This window comes from Hemicordylus capensis, chromosome 10, assembly GCF_027244095.1.
Source record: "Hemicordylus capensis ecotype Gifberg chromosome 10, rHemCap1.1.pri, whole genome shotgun sequence".
Classification (NCBI taxonomy): domain Eukaryota; kingdom Metazoa; phylum Chordata; class Lepidosauria; order Squamata; family Cordylidae; genus Hemicordylus; species Hemicordylus capensis.
Genome location: NC_069666.1, coordinates 2,580,684 through 2,607,837, shown reverse-complemented (window position 1 = coordinate 2,607,837; position 27,154 = coordinate 2,580,684). Strand labels below are relative to the sequence as shown.

The window sequence follows — 27,154 nt, the reverse complement described above, 5'->3', positions numbered from 1 at the left end:
AAAATAAATAAATAATATCGGCCAGATTTACCCCGATTCGTCCCTGCAAGCTATCGGGGAGCACTTCACACACATTCAGGTTTTTTTTATTGTGTGTTAGTGTGTAGCCAGATTTATATCCAGGGTTTAAAAATCCACTTTTTGTATTGGTTTTTGGGAGGCAACTTCAAGCTCACAGTGAAGCCTGCTGACTGAAAACCGTCCTGGAAGGTTTATTTCGACCATGTTTTTCCTTCTCCAGTTTATCCCTACTTCGACCTCCCTCCACTTTCTCTTCTGACTCCCTGATGCTGATTTTCGATTGGGACCTGTCTTTGTAAAGCACCACACTCAGAGACGGCACTACATATAATCATTATTATGGTTGATTGGAGGGTGGGGTGAGAACTTGGCCCTTTCTTTTCAAAGTGTCTCTTCAGGAAAACAAGTTGCTTCCCTATAAGTAATCTATACACTTACTTAAAGCTCAGTTTTAAACAAAGGTGTTTAGTTTTTTAGAATTCAGTTCGGCTGGATTGACAACTTCATTAGTATTGATCGCAGTTTACTCCAGAAACTTCTATAAAGCTTATTTAGTTTCTAATGAAGAAAGCACGAACAGAAGCCCATGAAAATCAATACCAATCCTGCACATTCATTTGGAAGAGAAGACAAGAGGGCTGGATTAAGAATGGACTTTCAGGAAAGCAAAAATTTACAACTGAAATAATCTAGTTTGACATATATAGTTACTAAATTAAATTACATGCATTTTGATCCTGTTTAATCCCCTGGAGAGGCAGAAGGCTTAACGCAAAACAGGACACTTATTTAGATCTTACTGAGATACAAAAGACATTTATTATTTCCCATGAAATCCCTATTTTAAAGAAAAAACTCTCAAAAATACAGAGTTGTATTTATACATTCAGTCATGCACTCACTTGAACTTCACTCACATGGTGCTCACCTTAACTTCTGTGCCATGTTCTACAGCAGGCAACCTTTGGCACTCCAGCTATGATTGAACTACAACTCCCATCATCCACAGCCACAATAAATTGTGGCTGGGTGTGATGCAAGTTGTAGTTAAACAACTTAGCTTCCATTGACAAAGCAGGAGTAACACAGAAAATATTGTGCAGCTAACACAACAAAAGAAGGACCAACTTTTCACCAGGATGGCCGCAATGCTCCATGGGATACCTGTACTGTGACGGGAGCTCTTCTCCATTGGGAAGGTGAGGGATTTCTGGAGGCGTTATGAACACAGTATGCTCGCTCTTGTAAGACTCATCGAGTTCTATAAGCCGTGTGTCACCAGTCCTGTCTGTATCTACCTGCACAGAGTGGATGAAGAAGACCGTATTATATTTCTGGCAAAGAATAGGCTTTGTGGTTGCTAAAGAACTGGTTTGAAAGAAGCACATTCTTCACACAGCAGAAATGAAAAAAACAGAGATGCTGGGAGTGCAGGCGAAGGGTAAGTTAGGATGTTAAAATCTGTTTTAGACACCATTTCCCCATGATTTACTGCCATTATTTGCAATTTCTCCACCTTCTGTCTCCAGTCTTTTAGAGTAGCATGAGGAAACCACTGCAGCTTTGTAAACAGCCTGAGCAATTCAGAATCAAGATGACAGGTTGTTTTCAACAAGCTGTGTTCAAAGGCGTCTGTCTCAAATCAGATCCCTTTTGCATGATATGCACATGCTTAATTTGGAGAGTTAGCCTACAAATAATTCAGCAGCACTGTCAGTTTTTCCACAAGGGAGGATATTTTCCAGCTCCTTCCTTCTGAAGCTTCACTCTGCACCCTGCAGAGACAGCTTGTGCTAATTTTTCAACAACGTTTAGCCAAGCTAGACCTGTTTACCTGCTCCGCATAGCAAATTCTATTGCAAAGAATGACTATTGTCAGATGCACAAACTGCCACTTCCTTTGTGATGAGCTAATTTCCTTGCAGGATTCTACACCAAATGTTTTCTCTCCTAGCAGTGAAATTGACTGTAATCCACAGAATGGCCCCTGAGGGAGCCGGCCACCTTTCTAGGACATGGGGTCAAACGCTCCATTTTCACCATTGCTGCATTCCTCTCAGGTGTACGATAAGTACTTTACATTGGCAGCAATTACCCAACGGGTTCTCTTGCAAGAATGAATGTCACTGGCCTCAGAACACATCTGCAGGTTTCAGAAATTTCAAGGGCACATTATTCCCAGACTGAGAGCCAGCTGTGAAGATTTCCATCACGCGGACACTGCCCGACTTAACAAAGCCAGTCAGAAACAAACCTTTGGCTCCAGGACAAATTAGATAAATAAGTATTGTGTAGGGTATACAGAGGCACACAATCGCAAGGCATCACAGACCTCACACCCCATTCTTCCACCGGTTTCCTCGGCCAGCCACCAACGTTGCCTACCGTAGGTGTCACATCAACCAAGAGCTCAAAAATGCTTAAGACTTCAGTGAGCATCATGCTCAGCCCAACACAAACTAGGACTATTATGGGGGCGGGGGGACCATGAGAGACATTTGGTGCAAACAAATAAGCTCTTGAGGGCAGCATGATGGGGCAGAGAAGGCTGCTCTAGATGGACTTTGACCACAGCTGCCAGAACACTCTTTGCTAAAAGAATCTGTAATGGAGAAGACTATCAGGCACGTACTTTGTTGACACAGTCATCAAAAAAGGCAAGGCTTGCATCTTTATCACTGACAAAGGAGCATTCTTCAATGAAGCGAATGAACATCTGTGTCTTGGTCATCATCGTGTAGAATTTTTGATGCGAACGATCACGGCTTTTTAAGAACCCTGCCAGGTAAAACACCAAACCAACAGTGATATGAATATGGTGGGCAGGGAATTCAAAGAGTAGATATTCTATGAAAAAACTGGAACTGAATTAAATAGGACAAAGTGTATAGGAAGAATAAACTGATTTTTTAAATAGGTGTTTCTGTATTATTGTGGCAATACCAAGTGCATTGGTCAGTTGAAATGGTGCTAAAAGAGTTTTACAGTTACGAAATACTTTAAAAAGGTAATAGAAGCAGCTCATTAGGGCCTTTATCCACACCTGGGGCTTAAAATAAACTTTTTGTATATATTTATTTAACAAATTTATATACCGCCCAAAACTTGCGTCTCTGGGCGGTTCACAATCAAAACAAAATTTAAACATTAAAACAATTTAAAACTTAAAACAAGTTAAAAGTATTAAAACTGTATTAAAAAGTCAATTAAGACACATTTGTCCACCCAGGTTTTTAATTAGATTTACAGTTTTAATACTTTTAACTTGTTTTAAGTTTTAAATTGTTTTAATGTTTAAATTTTTTTTTAAGTTGTCAGAGATGGGGAAGCTCTTATTTCAACAGGGAGCACATTCCAAAGCCTTGGGGCAGCAACGGAGAAGGCGCGCCCCTGAGTAGCCTTTGTAAACATTGCTATAAAGAGTCTCCTAACCCAAACAAAATCGACAATGGCCAGACATACATTTGATTTATCTTCAGAATCCCCCCTTACAGTAATATTGTCATATTGGACCAAAAAAAGGCAAGAAATTAAAAAATGTTTTTTGTGTGCTGTACAAAAACATCCTAAAACTAGAGCCGATACTGAATTTCACCTGAACTGAAATCTGAAACACAATGGAAAGGCCATGTTAAGATGTAACAACTATAGAAGTTTTAAGGGAACTTACATGGATTCGAATAAGATTTCGAGAAACAGAATATAGATATCCGTATCAGCTCAATCCCTTTACGGATCTTTCCCCTGCATTTTTAACTAAGCTGAAAATGAAAGATCCCGTTTCTTTACCTTGTAGTTCAAAGAGGGAACTTGCGTCTGTTGCAGTTTCAGAGGGCGCCTGAGTAATAGGTCTTAGGTACGACCTGTAACCTTTTAGAATAGAGGCCATGAAGCTGAGAAATGCCTCCTGGATTTCCACCTCTAACAGATGCAGCTTCCCTGAATGAAAATCATACTCATTCATTGCCAGCTCCATCAGCGCATCATCTCTTGGTCTTTGCTGCACTGTGAAGATAGAGAAGGCTGAACGCTGAAAACATTGCCGGAGTTGACTGACAACAGTTTCCTTTCTGTCCTGCAGGGCTCATCTCATTGCCAAGTTCATTAGCCAACCGCACAAAGTTAATTATGCGACCTTATAAGCAGAGGTGCACCTAGGTAACTTTGCAGCCTGGACCGAATGGCCTTTGGAGGTCTCCTCATCACATAATCGATAAACACCAATTAGGAGGGTTTAATTTCACTCCGGCCATTTGTGAACTTAGGAATTAAGACAATGAAGTCTCCAGTGACTGGCTAAGCATTTAGCTTTATGGCCCAAAGTGAGCCAACTTCTCTGTGGTATCAGAACAGCTAAGCCAAGGGCAGCTAAAGGGGCCACAGCAGACCCACCCCATGCTGGCCCACTGTGACCTCCCAGCACACCAACCAATGGCACTCAGGAGAATCAGGTCAAGCAGAAAGGACGGGGCATATAAAGCAAATGCAAGGAGGGGGACTGAAGATCACCGGGAAGAAGATTTGATAATATTCATGGCTCATGTAATTGATGATGGGCTCTTGGCTGGTCCCTTAGACCCGGTTCAATAATATCCCACTGAATACAGTAGCTAACGATGGCGGGGAAGCATGCAAATCACTCGTCTCTTCAATGTAAAAAAGATCCAGACACGCACATGTACTTTTGCAGAACAGTAGTTGCCATGGAAACGATGACAGAATTGGTCTGGGTAAAAACTCAGTGACATCCACACAGAAAAGGACAATTTATGTAAAGTGCTGAAATATACACTTCAGCGAGTGAAATAACTGAAGCCCAAGGGAGACGTCCCCGGGAACTGTGCCTGAGCGACTCCCTTTCATCTTAGCTGGGCCTGAAAGTGGCTCTCAGGCCACGCTGGGAGAAAAATAGAAGGCTAAGGAGGAAGATAGTTTCCATAACCAAAAATCAGTATAGCTCCATGCTTCAACCAATCTTATGGCAACGCTCCATGAGTGCTGTTAAAGGGTTTATATGAACATAGGAACTTAGGCAGCTGCCATATACTGAGTCAGGCCCTTGGTCCATCTAGCTCAGTATTGTCTACACTGACTGGTAGCAGCTTCTCCAAGGCTGCAGGCAGGAATCTCTCTCAGCCCAATCTTGGAGAGGCTGCCAGGGAGGGAACCTGGGACCTTCTGCTCTTCCCAGAGCGGCTTCATCCCCTGAGGGGAATATCTTACAGTGCTCACATGTAGTCTCCCATTCAAATACCCTCCCATTCAAAAACCCTGCTTAGCAAAGGGGACAATTCATGCTTGCTACCACAAGGCCAGCTCTCCTCCATAAATGAATGAATGCATGCAGAGGTGCACCTAGGTAATTTTGGAGCCTGGACCTAAAGGCCTTTGGAGCTGCCCCCCTGCCCCCGCAAGTTAAACATCATCTCCCTATACATGCTCCCCGTGACACCCACAGTATTTTTAACACGTGGGTTCTTGAGGGCACAAGCAGCAACTGAACTCAGAACAATGTAAGAATATAAAACAGGTCTATTTGTGCAAATAGGCATTAGCAGAAACATTTCAGCACACAACTTAACATATCCCCATCCCACATATTTCTTTCCCCACTCCACCCTCTGTCATTAAAACAGAGGTCGTGTCTGGTGCCCAGTCACAGCCATGCTGGGCTGCCTGGCATAGTGCAGGCCAGTGGCACAGGTGAGAAGGCCACCACACCACACAGGATAGACTAAAGAGGATTGGGGGGGGGCCCAGGGGGTGTGGAGGCCCTGGACTTCGGCCAGGATGTCTAGGGGGAAGAGCACTTCCGACTGCTGAGGGCTCACAGAAGCCCTCCCAGCACTGGGTTTGGCAATGCAGATCTCTTTCCAGGCACAGTTCCAGCCAACCTTAAGTCTTTAGCACCTGGGTGCTCTCATGCCCCTTTGTTATAAATCCACATCTCTCTAAGGCAAGAGTTCTCAAGCTTGGGTCCCCAGATGTCGGACTACAACTCCCATCATCCCCAGCCACAATGGCCTACAATGGGATTTGTAGTCCAACAACATCTGGAGACCCATGTTTTTGGCCACATATTGTTATCCGTATAGAGGAAGACGGAAGACACGTAGTAATCAGGGGGCGGGGGGGGTTCCCCTGTAATTGTGTATAAAAACTACCATTTTTATAAGTTTCCCAGTGCTAAATAGGACAAATTGCTTAACCACCTGAAAACATTGACTGATATGGTGAATTAATACCAATGCCATGTGGTTTTTTTTTAGTATTGCCCCACTTACATTCTGCCAGCTGCTGATACAAGTTATTTAAAGTGTTCATCAGGTTTTTACAAGGTTTCTTTGGCAAGATCTTCCATGCAATATTCCGCTTATCTCCAGGTCTAGAATAAGAAGAGAAGTATTTAACATTTACAGAAAATTTGAGAATAATAATAATAATAATTTTAAAAAACAACCTAAAGGGAATAAGAAAGGCGTGTGTGCATGATCAGAAGCAGTTGTCTTCTACAGAATGCTTTATTTATAGCTTTAATATTCTTAAAAGAAACACAAGCCTGTGAAAAGATGGCATCTTGAAAAGGGTTCCCCCCCCCGCTCTACTCTGTTGCTCTTGGAAACCCTGGGAGGATGCGCAGAGACTCCCCCCCCCACCGCCCCTTTCAGTGGGAAGCACTGAGCATGCTGTTTGTTTCTATTAATATTTTAAATCTTCTCCGTTCCTTTGCTTCCCTGCTAATTGATTCAGCTTCTCATCTCTCAGCTCCCATCCTTGCAGCCTTTGCGGATGGTTAGTTTCAGCTGTTATTTTCTTGAAGCATGCATGAAAGTTATAAATATCTGATGACACCTGAAATGTGTATGGATGCAGACCAACCGGCTTGCTGGCATTTTGGTTTTAGCAGGGGGAACCTCAGGCATCTCTTCCTGTCCTCCTTTGACAATGATGCCAAGTGTCCCACAGCACATATAAAGGCTGATCACAGGAACATTAATGGAGTAGGACAAGGCAGCCTTCATCAAGCCCCCATTCTGCAAGGCCTAGGAGCCTAGCAAGCTGCCATATACCAAGTCAGACCTTTGGTCTATCTAGCTCAGTATTGTCTTCACAGACTGGCAGCAGCTTCTCCCAGGTTGCAGGCAGGAATCTCTCTCAGCCCTATCTTGGAGATGCTGCCAGGGAAGGAACTTGGAACCTTCTGCTCTTCCCAGAGCAGCTCCATGCCCCTAAGGGGAATATCTTACAATACTCACATGTAATCTCCCATTCAAATGCAACCAGAGAGAACCCTGCTTAGCAAAGGGGACAATTCGTGCTTGCTACCACAAGCCCAGCTCTCCTCTCTTGTCAGGGGCTTGGGATGCTGCACCTCCCCACCTGTACCCCCATGGCACGGAGGATATCGGAGCAACCTGAGTCGCTCCCAGTCATCAGTCACTCCCTCCTCCCAAAGCCACCCACGCTGGGTGTACATACTGTCAGCATCAAACATCCAAAAGCATTTGAAACAGCCTAGAAGAATTCAGCCCCTGAATCCGACACATACAGGACCAGACACTTTTCCTCTGCAGTTCCCCCCACAACGGAGACAGCAAAGTCAAGACCACCAGGAATGGCAGGAGAAGAGCCCTCTCAGTTCTGCTTTCAGACTGTGTGGTCTCAAGAAGCACCCTTTATCCACATGAGCCTCAGCTGTGGTTTTTAGGAACCCTACCTGCTTTTCATGGTGCTGAGAAGATTAAGGGGAGACTGTTTGCAAACTACTTAGCAGATTAACGTGTTCATGTAATGGCAAAACCAAATGGCTGAGGCATACAGTGCATCTATATGACCTACCACATACACACACACACACACACACACACATCCCTTGAGGACTGCAATGCAGCTGGTGTAATATGGTGACCAAGCATGTGAGCTATAAAGTCTGGAATTCAGTATGGGGCCTTAAGCAGACCACCACGTTCTAAACCTCTACCCCAATCTGGAGTTCACAGCCATTTCTCTTACAAGGCTGAGCTGATGTATGTGTACCACTTTGAACATTTTTAATGCACCTACATACATACTAAGTGCTACCCTGACTATTACTAAGTGGCACTTTGCACGTATGGATGAACCACCACAGATCTAGGGTCACAGACCAAATGCTCACCACCTGAGACACAATGCTCTTCAACTCACTCAGTTCACACACACACAACTGCAAGTCAGCCAGTGTTGAATAATCAAGCGAGGTGCAGATATCTGAATCCAAGACTGGGGTTTCCCCAAGTTCTTTTATGCTAGAAATTGGGGGGTGGGGGTGTTGTATTAAATTCAGAGTCATGTTCCTTTTGCGTAAATACAAGTATAACCTGTATTTAGCTTCTGTTTTTATAGGGGTAGTCTTAAATTCAGAATGATCTCCTATTTGGGCAGGTACATGCAAATGGGTTTCCAGTTCTCTTCTTTTAGTAAGTAGCAGTAGGACAGGAGTTCCCAAATGCGGGTACACAGATGTTGGAATACAATTCTCATTATCCCCAGCCCCAATGGCCAAATCCCCAGCCAACAACCTCTGGGAATGCCTGCACTAGGAGGAGAGGGAAGGGAGGAACTAGATTTCATCACGGAGGCTGCTAGCAAATTACTACAATATGGTACAGAAAAGTACTTAATACTCACTGTGAAATGGTGTTTGTATCTAGGTCAACACAGCTAACATCTGGTGGTGGGTCGTAGAGATCAAAGTATCTTGAATCAATTCCTACTATGAAGGGACATGGTGCACTCAAAACATCTGCCAGGGCCAGGGGGCAGAGAGGAATATACGGGCACGGCCAGTGGAAAGGAAATATCATCTTTAAAAAGAGCAAGAAATGCATGGCGAATGATGAAACAGATGTGCTTCAAAGAAAGATAGCAATCCCCAAAACTTATCTCCACATAATAGGCATATTCAACATGAACATTCACTGTCAACTTCAGTTACATTAATGCAGCTACCATTTGGATCTTGTGGAAAACACTGCAATTCCTTCCTCTCTTTAAAATAAAAATAAAAATGTTTTGCCTCATGGACACACACAAACACAATTCTTCCAGTACATCTCCTGTGCAAGCCCTACGGAAATGAATGGGAGTTGCACAAGAGTATTCCACTACCTTCAACAGGGCTTGCACAGAAGACCTTCGGGAAGGATTGTGTCCAATAATTGCTCCAACAGGCCAAAACTGAATGAAAACCAGGAGTCAGAGCATTTCAGACTGAGATGAAGAGGAAAAACACTCTCATCTGCACAAACATCCTCAGAGAGTAAAAACAAAACAACACACAAAATATTTAGACTGCGACCCCAGCACGGATTAGACACCAGGACCCAAAAAGCCGCTGCGTGGACTCACGCAAAGGGTTTACACTCGCTCAGTGAGATTTTTGACTTTCTTCCTTTCAACAGCTGACCTCCATACCGCCTCTCACACTGTGTTTGAAACTCCTCTCAGTTTCAAAAGCAGTTTATCATGCAGCTGCTGTTCTATGGCTCACAGAACTAGTTTCCTGGAGCTCTGGATCCTGGACATAGAAGCAAACATACTGATACATTCTAGCTGATATTATGCTTGAGGAAATAAGGAACTTAACTGATACATGCTGCGGAAAGATTCCACTCCCTCTTACTTGGACACCTCTGGCCAAATTAACTTTTTAAATTGTATCCCTGCAAATTATTTTTTAACTGGATAGCTTTTCAGGAATAAATGCTACTTACAGAGACAAGTGCTTCTGTTACACTGGTAAGGACAGAAGGCCGTAAAGAATGGATAAGGATTTTATGTTCGGTGACTGCAAATACAAGGAGAGTTACTGCATTCACAGGTCCGAGGTTCTGCAGAAGAGTGGAAAACTTGCCAACGCTGTTGTACAAGGGGGGAAAAATAGAACAGGGATGAATATTAGCTTTTTATGACATTTTAATCCTATTCTTCCTCCAAGGAGTTCAAGGTTTCCTACAAGTTCACCACTCTTTTATCCCCATAACAACCTTGGGAGGTGGGTTATGCCAAGTCTTCAGGTCACCCATTACTTGGTTTTGTGGCTTCAGCTGGGATTTGAACCCAAATCTCCCCGGTATAAGTCTAGCACCAACAACGTACACCACACTGGCTGCTAAACCACTCCTGTAAGAAATGCTAGAACTACACAGCACTAGCACAGGATTAAAAAAGCATTTTTGTCTTGGGTACCACCATAACTCTTCCCCTTCTACTCTATAATATATGTCTTTATTTTTAAATAAAGACATATATTGAAATACTTAGTAAGAGACGGTGCTAGGAGAAACTGAAAGGCAACAAAAGCGTACAAACATAAAGTATGGATGTGTGCACACAAACATAAGAAGAGGACTACTGGATTAGATCAAAAGTACTACTTAAGTTCAGCCTCCCTTTCCCCACAGTAGCCCACCAGATGTCTCTGGGAAGTCCACAAGCCAAAGGTTACGGCACTCACCTCCCCCTCCTGCTGCCGCTCTCCGGCAACTGGTCTTTAGAGGTATAATTCCTCCAAACCCAGAGATAGCATTAGTTCAAGCTCTATGAGCCAGTATAGTGTAGTGGTTAGAGTGCTGGACTAGGACTGGGAAGACCCGAGTTCGAATCCCCATTCAGCCATGAAACTCACTGGGTGACTCTGGGCCAGTCATGTATCTCTCAGCCTAACCTACCCCACAGGGTTGTTGTGAGGATGAAAATAACCACCTCTGAGCTCCTCAGAAGAAAAGCGGGATATAAATGTAAAAAATAAATACATATACATTAAAGGAAAAACTGTGCCGTCGAGTCGGTGTCGACTCGTGGCGACCACAGAGCCATGTTGTTTTCTCGGTAGAATACAGGAAGGGTTGACCATGGCCATCTCCCGCGCAGTATGAGATGATGCCTTTCACCACCTTCTTATATCGCTGCTGCTGCCCAATATACGCGTTTCTCACAGTCTGGGAAACACACCAACGGGGATTTGAACCGGCAACCTCTTGCTCTCTAGGCAGGTTGCTTCCCCACTGCGCCATTAGGAGGCTTAGTTTAAGCTCTTACCCTAATCTAAAATTGTGCTACTCTTCATTCAAAAAGTTTTCGTGTCTTCCTTATTGGTATTTGTTAAAAGAAGATGCAAAATATTTAACCTCTAGTTCTCTCACGTCATTCTTTTATCACTCACTCACCACCACCCCTCAGCTAATATATCGCTTGCCAAGGCTGTATTTTTTACTTACCTCAGTGGTAGAGGTGATGATATGGGCTGACTCAGAATCAGACTGTCATGAGGCGATAGCTGTTTTTTTTTTTAAAAAAAGCAGGATTTAAATTGATATTTTTACTTTGAAACTCATAGGAACAAAAGAAAAAAGCATATTTTCGTTAAAAAATTAAATCACTGTCTGGTAGACAGAGTTAGACCATTTATGACAAAATAAAGCAACTGTGTACATAGGAAATATTCACAGAAGGTATCCCTATAGTTGTTGTATTTAGACAGGAGACTAGTAGACAATATATTTGGGAAAGGATGCTGGCAGGTCAAGCAGGTCTAAGTACTATTACAAGGCAATTTCAGTCAAAATTTGTTACCCTCATGGAATCAATACTGTTGCTCTGCACGGGACAACTCCATTTCAAACTACCCATGCCTTTGCATTAATACTTGGAAGACATCTTAAACTGAAAGCACTTGCAGCCCAACTCCAGGCTGTTTACCTGCTCATGCTAATGAACTGGAGAAATAATTTAACACAGATATCCTCTTTCCAAAGGTTTCTTCAGCAATGCCCTTGGGAAGGCCCACAGACATATCTGAGTTCCAGGACCAAATAGCCTCCAGCTTAAGAACAGAGTTAAGGCGCTACAGATTCCCTCGTAGAGACTGGAAGTTAAGGTGCCTGCCTTAGCTTCTGTACCACGTGAGCCTTAAGCACGTTCTACAGTCCCATATGTGGTGCTCACTGACTTAGCATTCGTGCATCCACACTTTTCTTTCTCCGGTATTATACATTATCCCTCACAGCGCAAATAGCAGCTGGTGGGGTGGGCAATTTTAACTGGGAAAATCACACAGTCATAAAGGGCTAATCCACCCCCAGCACCACAGACCCAAACAAATTCCCTTCCTCCCCCCCAGCTGCTATTAACACTTTTTTAAATGTGAGGAGATCCTATCCATGAATCTTCTAGGTCACACCTAGCTTAGCCCTTTGAATCATCACCATTTTAGGAATATACAATGCATTTTCACCAACCCAAGGGCAGGCAGATCCTTGCTGTATCCTTGAATTTTTGGCATAATCTAAACTGGCAAACGCAGAAAACAAAAGGTATGTAACTTTGGGTGGACCTCAAAATGACTGCAAACAAAGGAGCCCTCAAAAGCAAAGTGTTTTAACTGCTGTTGTTACTCAGCCATTCTCTGTGTGTGTCCCCCGCCCCCCGCCGAAACTTGGCCAGATTATACATAATACCTGCTAGATTTTCCCTGCCAAATGTCATACTGATAGAACAAATTGCCTTGATTTTATGAGAAATCAAATGTTCAGGCTTTATAATGGCAGAACACTGAAAAGCCAGTGGTCTCATCAATTCAGCTGCTCTTGTAGATCTATATTAAGGAGGTTAAACATTGCTGTGTGTGAAAAAGTACCACTGTGCCCCTTAACTAAAGTAAAGTGTGCCATCAAGTTGATTTCGACTCCTGGCGCCCAGAGAGTCCTGTGGTTTTCTTTTGGTAGAATACAGGAGGGGTTGACCATTGCCACCTCCCATGCAGTATGAGATTATGCCTTTCAGCATCGTCCTATATCGCTGCTGCCCAATATAATACCAGCAGGGATTCGAACCAGCAACCTTCTGCTTGTAAGTAAAGCATTTCCCCGCTGCGCCATTAGGCTTGCCCCTTAACTACTTAGTTAGGCTTAGTTAGGCTTGCCCCTTAACTACTTGCCCCTTAACAAGGCTTGCCCCTTAACTACTGGTACTTAAAAACAAGATGGTACCATGACTTCTAGCTGCCTAATGGCATAGTGGTGAAATGACTTGACTAGCAAGCCAGAGGTTGCCGGTTCAAATCCCCACTGGTACGTTTCCCAGACTATGGGATACACCTGTATCAGGCAGGGGCGATCTAGGAAGGTGCTGAAAGGCGTCATCTCATACTGTGCAGGAGGAGGCAATGGTAAACCCCTTCTGTATTCTACCAAAAGAAAACCTCAGGGCTCTGTGGACGCCAGGAGTCAACACCGACTCAACGGCACACTTGACCTTTTACCATGACTTCGGGACATTTAATAAAGACAAAAATCAGCACTACAACTGCACACAAGAAGGTGCTGCTTAACCATAGGAATTTCTATATCTGCATCAACTACATAAAGATAAATTTCCACAACTGTGGGCTGCTTCACACACAGATGTTCATCATATGACATCTGCGGCATCCCATGGCAAACTACATCGGCAAACAGGTCATTGCAGATCAAGCGCCACAAACAGAACTTTCTTATCACCTCAGAGGCACTGCTTTTCAAGGGAGTCCGTTTACACATTCACTGACAAAGCTGCCAAGCATCATCAGGTACTTGCATGCATGAACTGGCTCAAAATTGAATGTAATATGAACAAAAAAGGATGAATTTACGCTTACCTGGACTAAAATCCTTGGCCGCTGTGGTGATGGAAAAGGAACTTTGTGCATAAAATGAGAAATGTGCCTAGAAAAGAGGAAATACCAATTTTGGGCTTAATATACAGAATAAACTGAACCTGTTGATGGCATACAGGATGTAAATGTAATCGGATACTGCATCCAGCATAAGAAAGGAATAAAATGAAGGTTGTTTGGGGTTTTTTTAAGAGCAGGTGAGCTCTATTCAACTGTGTTTGTTTACTTCAGTGCAGAGTTTGCCAGAATGGCGTGCCTGACCCATGGGGACACAAGGGATGGGGATAAGATAAGTTCCTTGTTGGAAGCCCTTTTATCGGTGTCTCTGTAGCTAGGTGTGGGGCAGCTGTTTCGGCTGTGAGGCCTCAACTGTGAAGCGCTCTCGAGAGAGAGGCTCGCTTGTTGCTTGCTCTCAAGTCCTCTCGGCACCAGACAAAGACCTTCTGGTTTCCCCAGGCCTTTTAAATAACCACCAAATTTGTTACTTTGAAAATTTGTCATCATCTTCTTCTAAACTCTGCTGTTTTCACTGTTGGGTTTTGATGGCTTGTGTTTTAATATGTCTGCAACTCCTGCCCTAGGAGAGTTTTGTTCTAAAGGTGCAGGATAAACATACAATAAATAGAAAAAAAAGTGATAGGAAACAAACTGGCAACTAAATCAACAGAGGTGATAAGCCCCCCAAAACGGTTGATAGCCTGCTTGTCACACGTGCTTAAGCTAATCATTTGTATTATATTAACAGCCTCTAAAGGGGAAACCTCCTACTTCAAAAACTCTTCCCCAATTTGCAAAGCTCCCATGTTCAGGCTCTTGCAATTGATCAATGCTTGTCACAACCAACCAGACACAGGATTGCCTGCAGACTCAGAGAAGGTCTGGCCGATGCTTGCCCTTCCTGAAGCACCAAGAACCTGACTGAAAGGATGTGGGTGGGACAGAGTGGCTCAGTTCAGACATAACATCAAACCGTGGTTTGTGCCAAACATAGTTTAGAACCCAAGCCATGGTTTAAGCTTCCAAACCAAACAAGCCATAGCCCAGAGTTGATTATTTGCTTTCATCTCCTATCTGCTCAGCACTCCAGTCACAAGAAGCAGGGGCCTCTGGGGTTGGGGCAAGAAGAGGAACCATGGTTTGCAAGTTCAATCCCCACACCACCGTGAAAATCCTGGTTTGGTGCAACATCTGAATTAAACAAGTGATGGGAGGCATGGAACCCAAATGGTTGGATGGAACGCACTGTCTGTTTGTGACCAGAAGCCACCTTGGATCAACAGCATTGAACACCATAGCATTGATGGTGAAATGCAAAACTGCATAGGACTTACTTCTCAATCGGCAGGACATGTGGACCCGAAATGGAATATCGGTACAGGAAAGTAAGGAATTTCTTGAAAGCGTCAAAGAAAGGCCAATGAGAAAGAAGGCAGATGCACTTATTCATCTGGACTGTTTTGCAGCCAGCAGATTTCCCATCAGGAGTCGTCACTAAACCCAACTGAGACTGCTGCTTTTCTGTGAGATTCTCCTCAGAATAGGTTTCATAGAACTGAATAGCAGCACCATAAACCTGCAAGGGATAACATGCGTGATTTAGCTGTCATGCTCTTTCTGCCATCTGCAGTATCAACTCCAGACTCTTGGCAGATTACTTCAAAAGATCACAGTTAGTCAAACAGCCTTACTTCAATAAAGCGCTTTTAAAAATAAATATTATCAACACACTTTAAGCAACTATGCGAATGTACAAGTGGAGCTCTAACAAAAGTTGCTTCCATGGATGCAGCAGTAATAACGGCTTCGGGCGAATGCAAGTCACATGAGAGGATGTTTTGAGTTTACCAAACATAAGTATAGATTGTGTGTGTGTGTGTGTGTGTGTGTGTGTGTGTGTGTGTGTGTGTGAGAGAGAGAGAGAGAGAGAGAGAGAGAGAGAGAGAGAGAGAGAGAGAGAGAAATATGAATATCTTTTATTTTCACTACAGAAGTGCCAATCCACTAGATTTTTTTTTAAACTAGAGATTTAGTGTGTGTTCACACAGCCAGTGATTATCAGAGCTGAAAACCTGGATAAATTACTCTGAAGCAAATGCACACAAATTCTGTAGAGCAACTAATGCCATGCTGGTTAAAGCACTCTAGTTCAATCAGAATTCCTTTGCCTTGTTTTGGCTTCAGAAGGCATATTTATTTTATACCAGTTTAGTTATGACTTTTCCCAGATAATTCTGGGAAGAGTAATTTTGGCGAAGTCTCTGTTAGCTCTTTAGCCCCCTTCAAGAACTATGTTTTTCAAAGTTCTTCAGGGAAAGAGAATGACTACTAAACCAGCTGTCTGATGTCATCACAGGAAAAGTCTCCAAGCTTTCCAACTATTTGGAATAACATGTTCCAAAAAACTGCAAGAACCAGCTGTACTTGAAAATAATAGTCAGTGGTAAACTTATTCATACCTTTTCAGCAGAAGCTCCAGTTAGTACGAAGGTAGAAAAAACTGGGAGGGGATATTTACTATTAGATGGCCAACATTCAATTGTTGCGCCCATTGGGAGGCAAAAAAGAGGTACTGATTCCGGTAAGGGGAATGAATCGTAGTCATCTTCTGGATACCTACATATTAAACCTAGAGAAAGCAATTTTTGTAAGGTTTAGGTCCTTTATTTGCTCAGCTTTCAGATGATTCAAAATCAAATACATAAACTCTACTGTACACAACAGAAAGACTTAAAAGGAGCCATCACCCATAACACACTGAATTATTCCATGAGCATGTCATCAAACAGTTTTACTTTCCTAAGTTCTCTTTCCTTGTCTAAAGGTTTAACATAAGCTGTAATCTAACTACACTCTTCAAAACTGAGAAGATAGCACACTGAAGAACCTCACATCAGAAATCTAGCAAACCATTAAACTTTCAATCCAACAGTCACACCAAGTTTAATGTCCAGAAAGATCCATCAAGTTAGCAACAAATACCACAGCAGAAATTTAAACTTTCTGCCCCAAACAGGGCAAATTGGGACAGTTCAAAGCTCGTCAGGTAAACTGCCAACTGCCTAGTGATTGTCTGTGTATTATTTCTATCTCCTGATGCAGTAATTTACTTGAGTTGGTTTATAGATGCCTCATTTCCCCCCTGACCTTGTCAGTAACACACAGAATAATTTTGTCAGCTGTCAGCATAGGTACCAAGGGAGAGCATTAAAAAAAAAAATACTACTACTAAATTCAGGAAGGGAAGGCATTTAAGCTGTTGAGTTTGATGAAGTTTTTATTAACAGCTGGTTGATCTATATTTGGATTTAAAAAAAAAACACCTTTACAATCACTGCTTTAATGTTATTGTTTTTACATGCAGTATTTCTGCATTTTTCCCCTGTTCGCAAGCTGCTGCAAGAATTCTTCGGGACAGCTGGCAGGATATTAAGCTGTTCTAAATAAAAAATAGACATAACATATAAAACAGGCGAGGTCTGACGTTGGGAAGCTAGCTAGACATCAAAAATTAAAGATAATGCTTGTGCCCTGTTCCACTTCACAACCCAGCAGTCAGCACCGGCAACATGAGCTTTGTAGAGCTAATGAGAACAACATCTCAAGAAGGGCGATGGCCGATAGGCCACTTTCAGCCTCTGAACACCAGTTGCAGGGGAGCAACAGCAGGAGAGAGGGCATGCCCTCACCTCTTGCTTGTGGGCTTCTCAGGAGCATCTGTTGGGCCACTGTGTGAGACAGGATGCTGGACAAGATCGGCCTTGGGCCTGATCCAGCAGGGCTGTTGTTATGTAAGGGCAAAGCTATTTCAAATACTGGCTAAAAGTGAAAAGCAAAAGGGATGATACAGAGGAGAGTACAGCGGTTGCCTGACTAGATGTTTGTTCCTATTCTAGTCCTTTGGGATAGGGGTTTACTGGTCTGTAAATCCTGTGCAAGACCGCGAGTGGGCAGCTTTGAAAGAGACAGCTGGAGAGAGGAACCGAAAGAGGCAGCCACCCACGCGCCACAGACTTCCTCACTGCAACATCTAACATTCCATCCATATCCAAACACACGTAGCCTGTTTGTCTATCACACGTCCTGCAAAATGATCAAGGCAGCCCACGTGAGGTTATCCCTCTTCATCCTCCGGAGAATCTTGGGAGGTCGGGGAGGCTGGCAGATAGGGACTTGCCCAGGGCCGCCCCACGAGTTTCCGTGTGGAGCAGTTATTTCAGCCTCAGGTCTCCCTAGTCTAAGTCCCGTACTCTCTGTCCACTGCACCACACTGCTTCTGTTACAGGCGTCACTGTTTTTTTTCTACTGGGTTCACAGCTCTTTCCATCCATGCAACCCTGTTTTTCCCAACAGGCAAAGTAACTTCAGATGTTTCCTCTGCCTATTCAACAGACCACAAACTGTATACAATCCTCTTAAGAACTGCAGCATTAATTTCAACTGGGCTTGCCCAGGCAAGCTCCAGTGAAGAGGAGGATGAGCTTCTGTACTTTTGCAGATTGTAGCTTTCTGTCTCCAGAGTCTCCCAATTAAGCGCATCAGATGCTTTCCATCGGAATAGATGGGCCTCCATGACACTGTGTCAATAGCTGCTACTGGAATTCCCCTCAGTTGCAAACATGGTTTGCCGTGGAGTGGGGACTAGTGGAGGGAAAAATCCCCTTGGGCCCAAAGAACTAATTGCATGGTGCTTTGGATATGGGCCATAATAAATGAGAATCTATCAAAATGCTAACAGGGCCAATGTGTCTCTCAAAATACCAGGAGCAAGGCCTACATGAATGTGAATCCAATTTCAGCTCCCTTAAGAATTCTTATTCTTAAGAATTAAGAATATACACAGCATCAATGTTTGTAGCCAAGCTTCTTCTCGTGAATGTGATCGATAAACACCTCTTAAAAGAGAAACTACAGATTACTTACCAGCTTTATAAGATATGGTGTTTGTTTTTGCCACAGACTTCTTATAACACAAGTACACTGCTGAGCCCCACTGAAAAAGAAAAAGCAAAAGCAGGAAGGTCTAATTCTTTCTAGGTGACATGGACAGGCAAAGGATAGGGTAAGGAAGCCTGATGAGACAAACTTGTATGAGATCAAATCTTGTTCCTTGAAAATCAGTGTTACTATTGTGACAAATAATGGAAGTACTCACAAGTGCCAGAGGAAAAGAGCTTGACTCATAAGGTAATAACCCATTTTCTTGAGCTAGCCCTTTCGCTTGATTCATGCTGCTGTTTAGGTCTTTTAGAACCATGCTTGAATTTCCTAACCTGTAATTTTTCACTCTATGGCCCCTTTCTAAACACAATTGTCATACAATTGCATAATTTTTGAGCAGTACTAACTCCCTCCTGTTGCTGGCAACATGTTTAAGTAAACAGAAATGTATAGCTTTCTGCTAAACTTTGTAACAAATACTAAACACAAATACAGTGGAGGAGGAGAATCAATGCTTTGAATGCAGCACGTTCCAGGTTCAGTCCCTGGTAGCATCTCCTTTAAGATGGGAAAAGACCAGCTGCCAGTCATGTAGACAACAATGAGCTGGAAAGACCAATCGTTGGATTCTCTTCAGGGCAGGTACATGTTCATACTACAAATGTGATACATTTCATGTTGTAGCAACGTCCGTTCCAGAATTAGCCTTTTAGTGGCCAAAGCAACACAGATACCAGATAAACGAAGGGCAACATTCCGACTAGTTTCATTGGCATTAGGATGAAACTTTCTTCTACATGAATCCTTGTGGCACTCCCACATATGTTCACAAGGGCCTCTTCTCTGTCCCCTGACAGCTCTCCAGCAGGGCACAACAATGGTGCTACCCTCTAGCATCCGATAATTAGTCACTAGCATCTGATAATTAGTGGTATGCTGCCATGAACATGGAGGTTTTATCGTGGCTGCCATGGTCATTGCCATGGCTAATTTAGCCAGCGCTGATATTATTTGCCACCTCCATTTCTGTCACTTACCTTTTGTCTAACAGTAAGCCATGCAATATTTTTCTTAAGCATCTCTGCTAGAGTACTCGTTGGTTGCTCATTCATGATATAGGGGCCCAACTTCCAGATGTTTGTAAATAAGCATAAATAACAGCGTAAATAAGACCTGGTCACTCTGCTAAATGTTAATTGCTTCTTGGTGTTTTAGAGTAAATAAAGAGCTGGGAAAGGCAGTAACCTTCTAAATGAGCAGTCAATTACATCAAAAATATAGAGGACACCATTATTTGTAGCAGGAATATTTTAAGCTAGCTGGCCCGGGAACAGAGGATCTGTGCCTCTAGTTCTCCCTCATCCGTTCTCGGCCCTTCCTTTTCAGCCCTCGCCCCTCCTCTTCTCCTTCCCAATGTTTTTTCTCTCTTGCTGGCCACCTGGCCAGCTACTTTCCCCACCCATCTGCAGCTGCCACTTTCGCTTTCTCCCCCCGCGACCGCTGCCTCCGCTGCTTTATCTGCCCACCCGTTTGCTGGCCTGTCCGTTGGCCTTATGTTCCCAGTCACAGTGGCCAACAGTCAGGAATGACAGAATTCGTAGTCCAACATTTTTAGGAGGGCCAAAGTTCCGCAGCCCTGCTTTAAGGCAAGAATTCTCACACTCGGGTCCCCCAATGATGTGGAACGACAACTCTCATCACTTCAGCCTTTGTGGCTGGGGATGATGGGAGTTGTAGTCCAACATCATATGGGGACCCAAGACAGCAAACCCCTGCCTTGAGGAGAACAGGATTCAGCAGAAATAAAAGACATCCATTTCCAAACAAATATCATAAATCCAGAGCAGATCCTGAAGTCCTCTTACCATACTGTTGTTCAAAGTCTTGTCCACTTTGCAGAACGTATGTGGCGGGGTTTCTCCCTTACTCGGGATAATGATGCATATGTCTGTGACTGCCAAGGCATTCTGGGTCATGTTCTCTGAGGCTCTTCGGTATGTGATGTAGACCTTTTGCGACGAGGCCGCACCACTAATGTGGGCAGGGTAGCCATATGGAGTGGCTTGAATGATTTCACAGTCCTGTTTCAGTCTCTCTTTCCCGTCGTATAAAACCCTAGACGGAACCCCAAAACAAGCATTTAGAAAGAGACTAATTTCTGAAGCAAGGCTGAAAGACACACAGTGTTGGAAGTCTGAAAAACCAGTGGACACCAGACTCTGCCAGGATCTCCTCATAGCAGACGAGAACGTCTCCTTCTCCCAAGTCAGACTCCATTGGTCTATCAGTGTATGCAGGCCTGCTCCACTTTGGGGGCCCCCCCAGCTGTTTTGGGACTACAACTCCCATAATCTCCAGCCACAGTGGCCAATAGTCAGGGATGATGAGAGTTGTAGGCCAACATCCGCAGGAGGGCTGAAGTTGAGCAGCCCTGGTGTATTGGAACTGGCAGTGGCTCTCCAGGGTTTCCTTTCCTTTCCGGCCCTATCTTGAGAGGCCAGGGATTGAGCTTGCACTTTCAGCAGTCCTCCGCTAATGAGCCACAACCCTGCTGTGAAGCCACAGACACCAAAAAGAGACAGAACATTGGTCCATTTAGCTCTGGGCTGCTCAGTTTCAGCCCTCCTGCAGATGTTGCCCTACGACTCCCATAATCCTCGACTACTGGCCACTGTGGCAGAGGATTATGGGAATGGCAGCACGAAAATAGCAGCCCTGATCTAGCTCAGTAAAGTCTACTAGACTTGAGCCCGAAATGTTTCGGAGGCCATTATAGGAGCCACCAAAACGTTTCGGCCAACGGGTCCGTTTCGGATTTCGGAGGTGGCAGGGATGCTCCCTTAAGGGTGGGGAAAGGTGCACTTACCCCTCCCACCGCATTTCCCCTGCTGGTGCTCCGTTGCATCAAATCCCCTCGGGGCGGCAGCGTACCTCCCTGCCGCCCCGTTGCTGATCTTGGCCGGAAGTACCGGGCGTGCATGCACCAGTCGCGTGTGCATGCATGGCAGATGGGTGCACATTCCTAATGTCTGCACTGACTGACAGCAGCTCTCCAAAGGTGCAGACAGAGGTCTTTTCCAGTCCTACCTAGAGATGTCAGAGACTGATCCCGGGTCTCAGGACCTTCCGCATGCAGCGGACATGCTCTACCGCTGAGCTGCAGCCCCATAACCCAGCAGGTCCTAGTGGCACCCACTGTGGACCTGATCCTCAGGCTCCATTCCTCACCTAGCAAGGTTCTTCCCTGGTTCTGCCCCGTGAAAGCATCTCAGATCAGAAGCTGGCCACACGACTTATCACTAAATACCCACAGCAATATTTATCCAAATGACTTACCCCAGATCAGTCAGAGGGGGCTTGTCCCTTCCTCTCCTGTAGCAAAGGTATATCTGTGGCCCCACAAGGCTGCCATTGTTGAGATCCGCGGACAGTCCTGACGGAGTCACGTCTATGCATTTGAACCCCTGAGGCACCTCCTCCCCAAGAGACTTAATTATCACCGCCACATCCGTGATGGGCTCTTTTGGTTTCGCGAGTTTGTGGCAAGCATCGTTGAAATGGATTTCCTCCTCCAGAGGTTTTGAAGTATCCGTCAATCCTGCCACGACAAAATAGTCAGCGACCCGAGCCCCTCTGTCGTCCATCTTCCATCACAGAAAGCTGTAGCTGGCAAGGAACAAAAGAGAAGGCCATTAAAGGGGCAGCAGGGAAGCCACCTAATGGCGCAGCGGGGAAGCAACCTGCCTAGAGAGCAGGAGGCTGTTGGTTCGAATCCCCGCTGGTGTGTTTCCCAGAATATGGGGAACTCCTGTATCGGGCAGCAGCAATATAGGAAAGTGCTGAAAGGCATCATCTCACACTGCGTGGCAGGAGGCCATGGGAAACCCCTCCTGGATTCTACCAAGAAAGCCACAGGGCTCTGTGGGCACCAGGGGTCGACACCGACTCGACGACTCGACCTTTCCTTTAAAGGGGCAGTAGGAGCTCCTCCTCACAAGCGAGGGGACCGCCCAAGGAGGCAGCTTGGATGCCTCCTCTCTCTCCTGCCCCATGATGTCTGCAGGCTGGCTGTTTGTCAGGTAGGGCTGCGCGGCCAAATTTTGCATACACAACTCTGCAACCACTGAAATTAGCTGAAAGCACTATTTTTGACACCAGAATATGCTTGGTGGAAAGTTTAAATAATATTTTTAAAAGCAGAAATGCTGAAGATAACGATCATACTTTAGCTTATTGTTCTCAACAGATTTTTAATTCTCAGTCATCAGTTCAATCATTCACAGACAACATCATGCCCATGAGAAGCAGATCTTTTTCACATTCAAAGTTTAATATGATTCAGATATACAATACATGTTAATTATTCAATAAATTGAAAAATCTTTGAAGCTGAAATCCTACTGTTCATTTACTTCCTTTTATTTATTTATAATTATTAAATAATATAATCTATTTCATTTCTTGAACTTTCCTATAAGTGTAGTCCATGCAAAATGACTTTGCCTGGTCAGCGACGGGCCTTACCTCCTAGTTATCTATAAAAGAGAATTCTCTCCTTGTTTACAATGGAATGAAAAGACATGTGGTCGCCTGGACTTGACTTACACACCCAAATTATCAGCTTCAATAATACAAGCATGAATTTCTGCAGGGAGACATGATAGAGGTCTATAAAATTTGCATAGTGTGGAGAAAGTGGATAGAGAGAGATTCTTCTCCCTCTCACATAACACTAGAACCAGGGGTCATCCCATGAAATGCATTGGCAGGAAGTTTTTGACCAACAAAGGGAAGTACTTTTTCACACAATGCATAATCAACCTGTGGAATTCTCTGTCACAAGATGTGGTGGCAGCCAACAGCCTGGATGGCTTGAAGAGGGGTTTGGATAACATGCCATGGAGGAGAGGTTTATTAACGGCTTCTAGTCGGAGGGCTGTGGGCCACCTCCAGCCTCAAAGGCAGGATGCCTCTGAGTATCACCAGTTGCAGGGGAGTAACAGCAGGAGAGAGGGCATGCCTTCAACTCCTGCCTGTAGGCTTCCAGCGGCATCTGGTGGGCCACTGTGTGAAACAGGATGCTGGACTAGATGGGCTTCCTTGGGCCTGATCCAGCAGGGCTGTTCTTAGGTTCCCTGCTCGTGGAGTGCTTGTTGAGTTAAGATGCCTGCACAGACATGAGGCCCACAAGCTCCCACACTTGCCAGAGGAATAAGTTATCCTGCATGACTTTTCTAGAGATTTAAATAAACTGTAATATTTTGCAACACCACCGTTCTCTGCTGCCTACTAAAAGAGAACACTGCTACAGGGCATTATATAAGCAGCTGCTCTTAAGTGATGCAACTAAGCTTAGTCGTCTGAGCACTACTACTCCCTCCGCCCACTGCCCGCTCAACATTTTGGGAGCAAAGGGTAAAAGGATCATGGATGGATGCAGATGTCATGGTTGAAATCACAGAGGATATAATGGAGAAATACACTCCATGCCATAAACAGTAAAAAAAGATATTATAAAAGAGCAGGTAGGGAAAGAAAGAACTGGGTGGGTTTAACAAAGATTTCCCAGTGCATGAAGACTCCTTGAAGACCGACTGGATAGACAGTGGTTCACATGATCAACATCGAGGGAGGGGAAGCCTCCTACGCTGATTTGGGAGCTCTGCACGCTCCCAATTTCCGGTTGTGTGTCAGTTTAAAAAACAGGTCAGAGGTGAGGAGCTTGACCATGAGCCAAGCTCAAATTGGGTAGGATGAGCCATGCCCTACCCAGATTCCGTCCCGAGCTTCGGAACAAGGTAGGAAGTAGGGATGTGCACGAACCTGTTCGGAGGTCTTTTTACGGACACCCGGTACTTACAGACACCCGGTACTTCCGGCCAAAGAGAGGGAAGGGGCAGCAGGGAGGTATGCTGCCACCCCGAAGGCTTGTATGGAAAACGAGCACTGGCGGGGGGAGGGGTAAGTGCACCCTCCCCCGCCCTTAAAGTGGCACCCCCACTCCCTCGAGCCACCCCCACCCGGTTCTGTGCACATCCCTGGTAGGAAGAAAAAAAAAACCCCAGCTGGGGCTCAGTTCATGATCAGGCTCCCACCTTGTTTTGAAGTGACGTGTGATCGATAACCGGGAGCATACAGAGCTCCTGATTGAAAGTATAAGGCTTCTCCTATTCTAATGTGAACTGCCCTGATAGATTTTTCAAGATGGTGATGGTATATGAGAGGGCATGGTTGCCTGAGATGTGCACACGCGCTCCACTATTAACGCTGTTATCAAGTCTTGCAGTATCTCAGAAAACACGCAACACTTGATGGGGAAGCAAAAGAAATGGGTGTTCACAAGATGGGCCATGATGGCTCTACTGGAACTATCTTCCATTCTTTAAAAACCATGCTCCCTGAATTCCAGGTTTCACCCGGTTTTTAAGCATCTCACCCAGATTGCTTAGCCCATCCAGATTCACCCGGATTTCAGCTTTCATTAAAAAAAAAAAAAAAACCCACCAACTAATCTCTAACCCTTGTAGAAGCAGAGTTATGGAGCAAAAGGTGCAGTCACTATTCTGCTCAAAAATTATTTTCAAGTCAATTTACATAATATGCAAATTAGGCACCCGGATTTGGAAAACCAGGATTTGGCAACCCTAAACCGTTCAGTCTTGAAGAGATTTCTAATAGAAAAATCAAGTTTCACAGATGGGGCAGGAACAGGAATGGGTATATAAATATCTCTAGTTGAGTACTATGCTGAACAACATGCTGTGTAAACTAGAATTCTAAGGAAGCATCTTTTGAAATAAGCGAACATGTAATTGATGAGAGGGGTTTTTTGTTTTTGTCTGAATGGCTTGAGGTTTCCAACTCACATTGGGGCCCATGCAATAACAGATCTTTTTTAAAGCTGATTTTAAAACAGGATTAGAGAGTAATTAGAAAGTAACTGCAGTTCTATTCTAATTTGGGGTCTAAATTCACTTTGTAGTTTTAGCTTTTACTTAACACAACAGACCGAGAATCCTTCAGGCTGCTTTTTGTTTTCAAAGTGCTAGAAGATCCTTCATAGATTTCATTACATAGCTAGCCTATTGTTTTTCCTTATATTAAGACCACAGAGGACTTGATTATTCTGGATACATCTGGGATCACTGTCCATAACTTTCAGTCTTTTTAGTATCACATGTATTGAATTAGGGCATTGAACAGAAGTGTCGTGTTGAAGGCTGTTTGACAAATACCTACTTTATAAAGCTGATGTTTTTCACATCTATTTTTTTTTAAAGAAGAGGGATTCTGTGGTATTTTATTTATATTAAGTCAGATTCTATGTTCCACAATGTTAGTTCCACATTTGTCCTCCAAAAGCTTTTTATAAGTGTTATCCAAATCCCCCATAGATGTGGATCTTATGCAACATTTATTGATGTTAGTGTCACCCAAGAGAATGATATTTGTCAAAACATATTGGCAAGTGTATTTGATCCACAAAATTCTCCTTCAGGAATTGGTCTGAGGTTCTGCTTTTGCTTCTTTGGTACATGGCAACCCATTTAGTTTCATTCAGTGGGCACAAGCAAGCAAAATCCCATGGGCACATGGTTCTGTGAGATGCAACTTTTGAGGGTTAACTGTTGATAGCGGAAGACATAAACTGGCTCCTTAAAAAGAAAAGAAAAAGACTTCCCATCACCCAGTCAATTGGGCAATGTTAACGTCTCTCTCTCTTGTACCCATTCTGTCCTCTTCACAGGAAGGTTCCTTCCCTTTTTGGACTTCCCAAACGTCACCAACCACAAAAAAGAGCCATTCATTTTGCTTGGTTGTAGCTTTGAGATTCGATTCTTCCATTGCCAAGCATCTTTTTAGGTCAATCTGAGAATACGTATTCTACTTATCATAATAAATGGAGAAGTCTCTCACCGGATAAAGCAGAAGTCATACACAGCTAGTGATGTAGTTTATTTACTCATCAACTGCACTCCATCGTTTTCTATGGATTCTGTGCAAGCATAGAAAAGCTGCACAATTCGGCATCCTGAAGATCTTAGCTTTGGTTTAAGGAGCACTGGATGTGCCTAGCCACTGAACACAGATTTATTGTGTGTCGGCAGAAGGCAGCTCAGCAGGATTTCCAGGCATCACGGCAAGGCTTCAGTACCATGCATAGGTCATTACTGCCCCCTCCCCCTCCCCATGACTACCAGAAGTCTACATTGTTTAAATGCCACTGATACACAGCTCTTGCTTTTCCTAGTTCTAGAGTTGAGAGTTCTCCAGTAGCCATCTCTAGCCCATTGTACAGAATTATAATTCCCAGAGCTCCCTGGGGAGAGGGAATGACTGTAAGCCCATTTAAATCTATATGCAGATATGCTGAAAGGAACTAAGTCAACACACAGGAGCATGGTGTGTTTTAAGGTCACTGATGGAAAGACCAAAGGGAAGCAGAGATCTCGGTCTGTCAACACAAGAGCACACACCACTGCAATCAATATCAATGCT

The 27,154-nt window shown here is 44.1% G+C and overlaps 1 protein-coding gene across 4 annotated transcripts in view; it reads right to left on the bottom strand.

Moving 5' to 3' along the window:
* Positions 1–27,154, bottom strand: part of DENND4A (DENN domain containing 4A) — a 70,749-nt gene that overhangs the window by 23,571 nt on the left and 20,024 nt on the right. For 3 of the 4 annotated variants that reach the window (XM_053272545.1, XM_053272544.1, XM_053272547.1), the window contains exons 2-14: positions 21,992–22,321; positions 20,521–20,770; positions 18,638–18,707; positions 16,174–16,343; positions 15,049–15,290; positions 13,700–13,766; positions 11,283–11,341; positions 9,777–9,921; positions 8,692–8,867; positions 6,306–6,406; positions 3,811–4,026; positions 2,654–2,799; positions 1,186–1,319 (exon numbers count right to left, since the gene is read on the bottom strand). In XM_053272545.1, the coding sequence (XP_053128520.1) occupies positions 1,186–1,319; positions 2,654–2,799; positions 3,811–4,026; positions 6,306–6,406; positions 8,692–8,867; positions 9,777–9,921; positions 11,283–11,341; positions 13,700–13,766; positions 15,049–15,290; positions 16,174–16,343; positions 18,638–18,707; positions 20,521–20,770; positions 21,992–22,299 (2,084 nt within the window). In that variant the 5' untranslated portion in view covers positions 22,300–22,321. The remainder of the gene's footprint in view (positions 1–1,185; positions 1,320–2,653; positions 2,800–3,810; positions 4,027–6,305; positions 6,407–8,691; positions 8,868–9,776; positions 9,922–11,282; positions 11,342–13,699; positions 13,767–15,048; positions 15,291–16,173; positions 16,344–18,637; positions 18,708–20,520; positions 20,771–21,991; positions 22,322–27,154) is intronic. The other variant, XM_053272546.1, reaches the window with a different exon arrangement.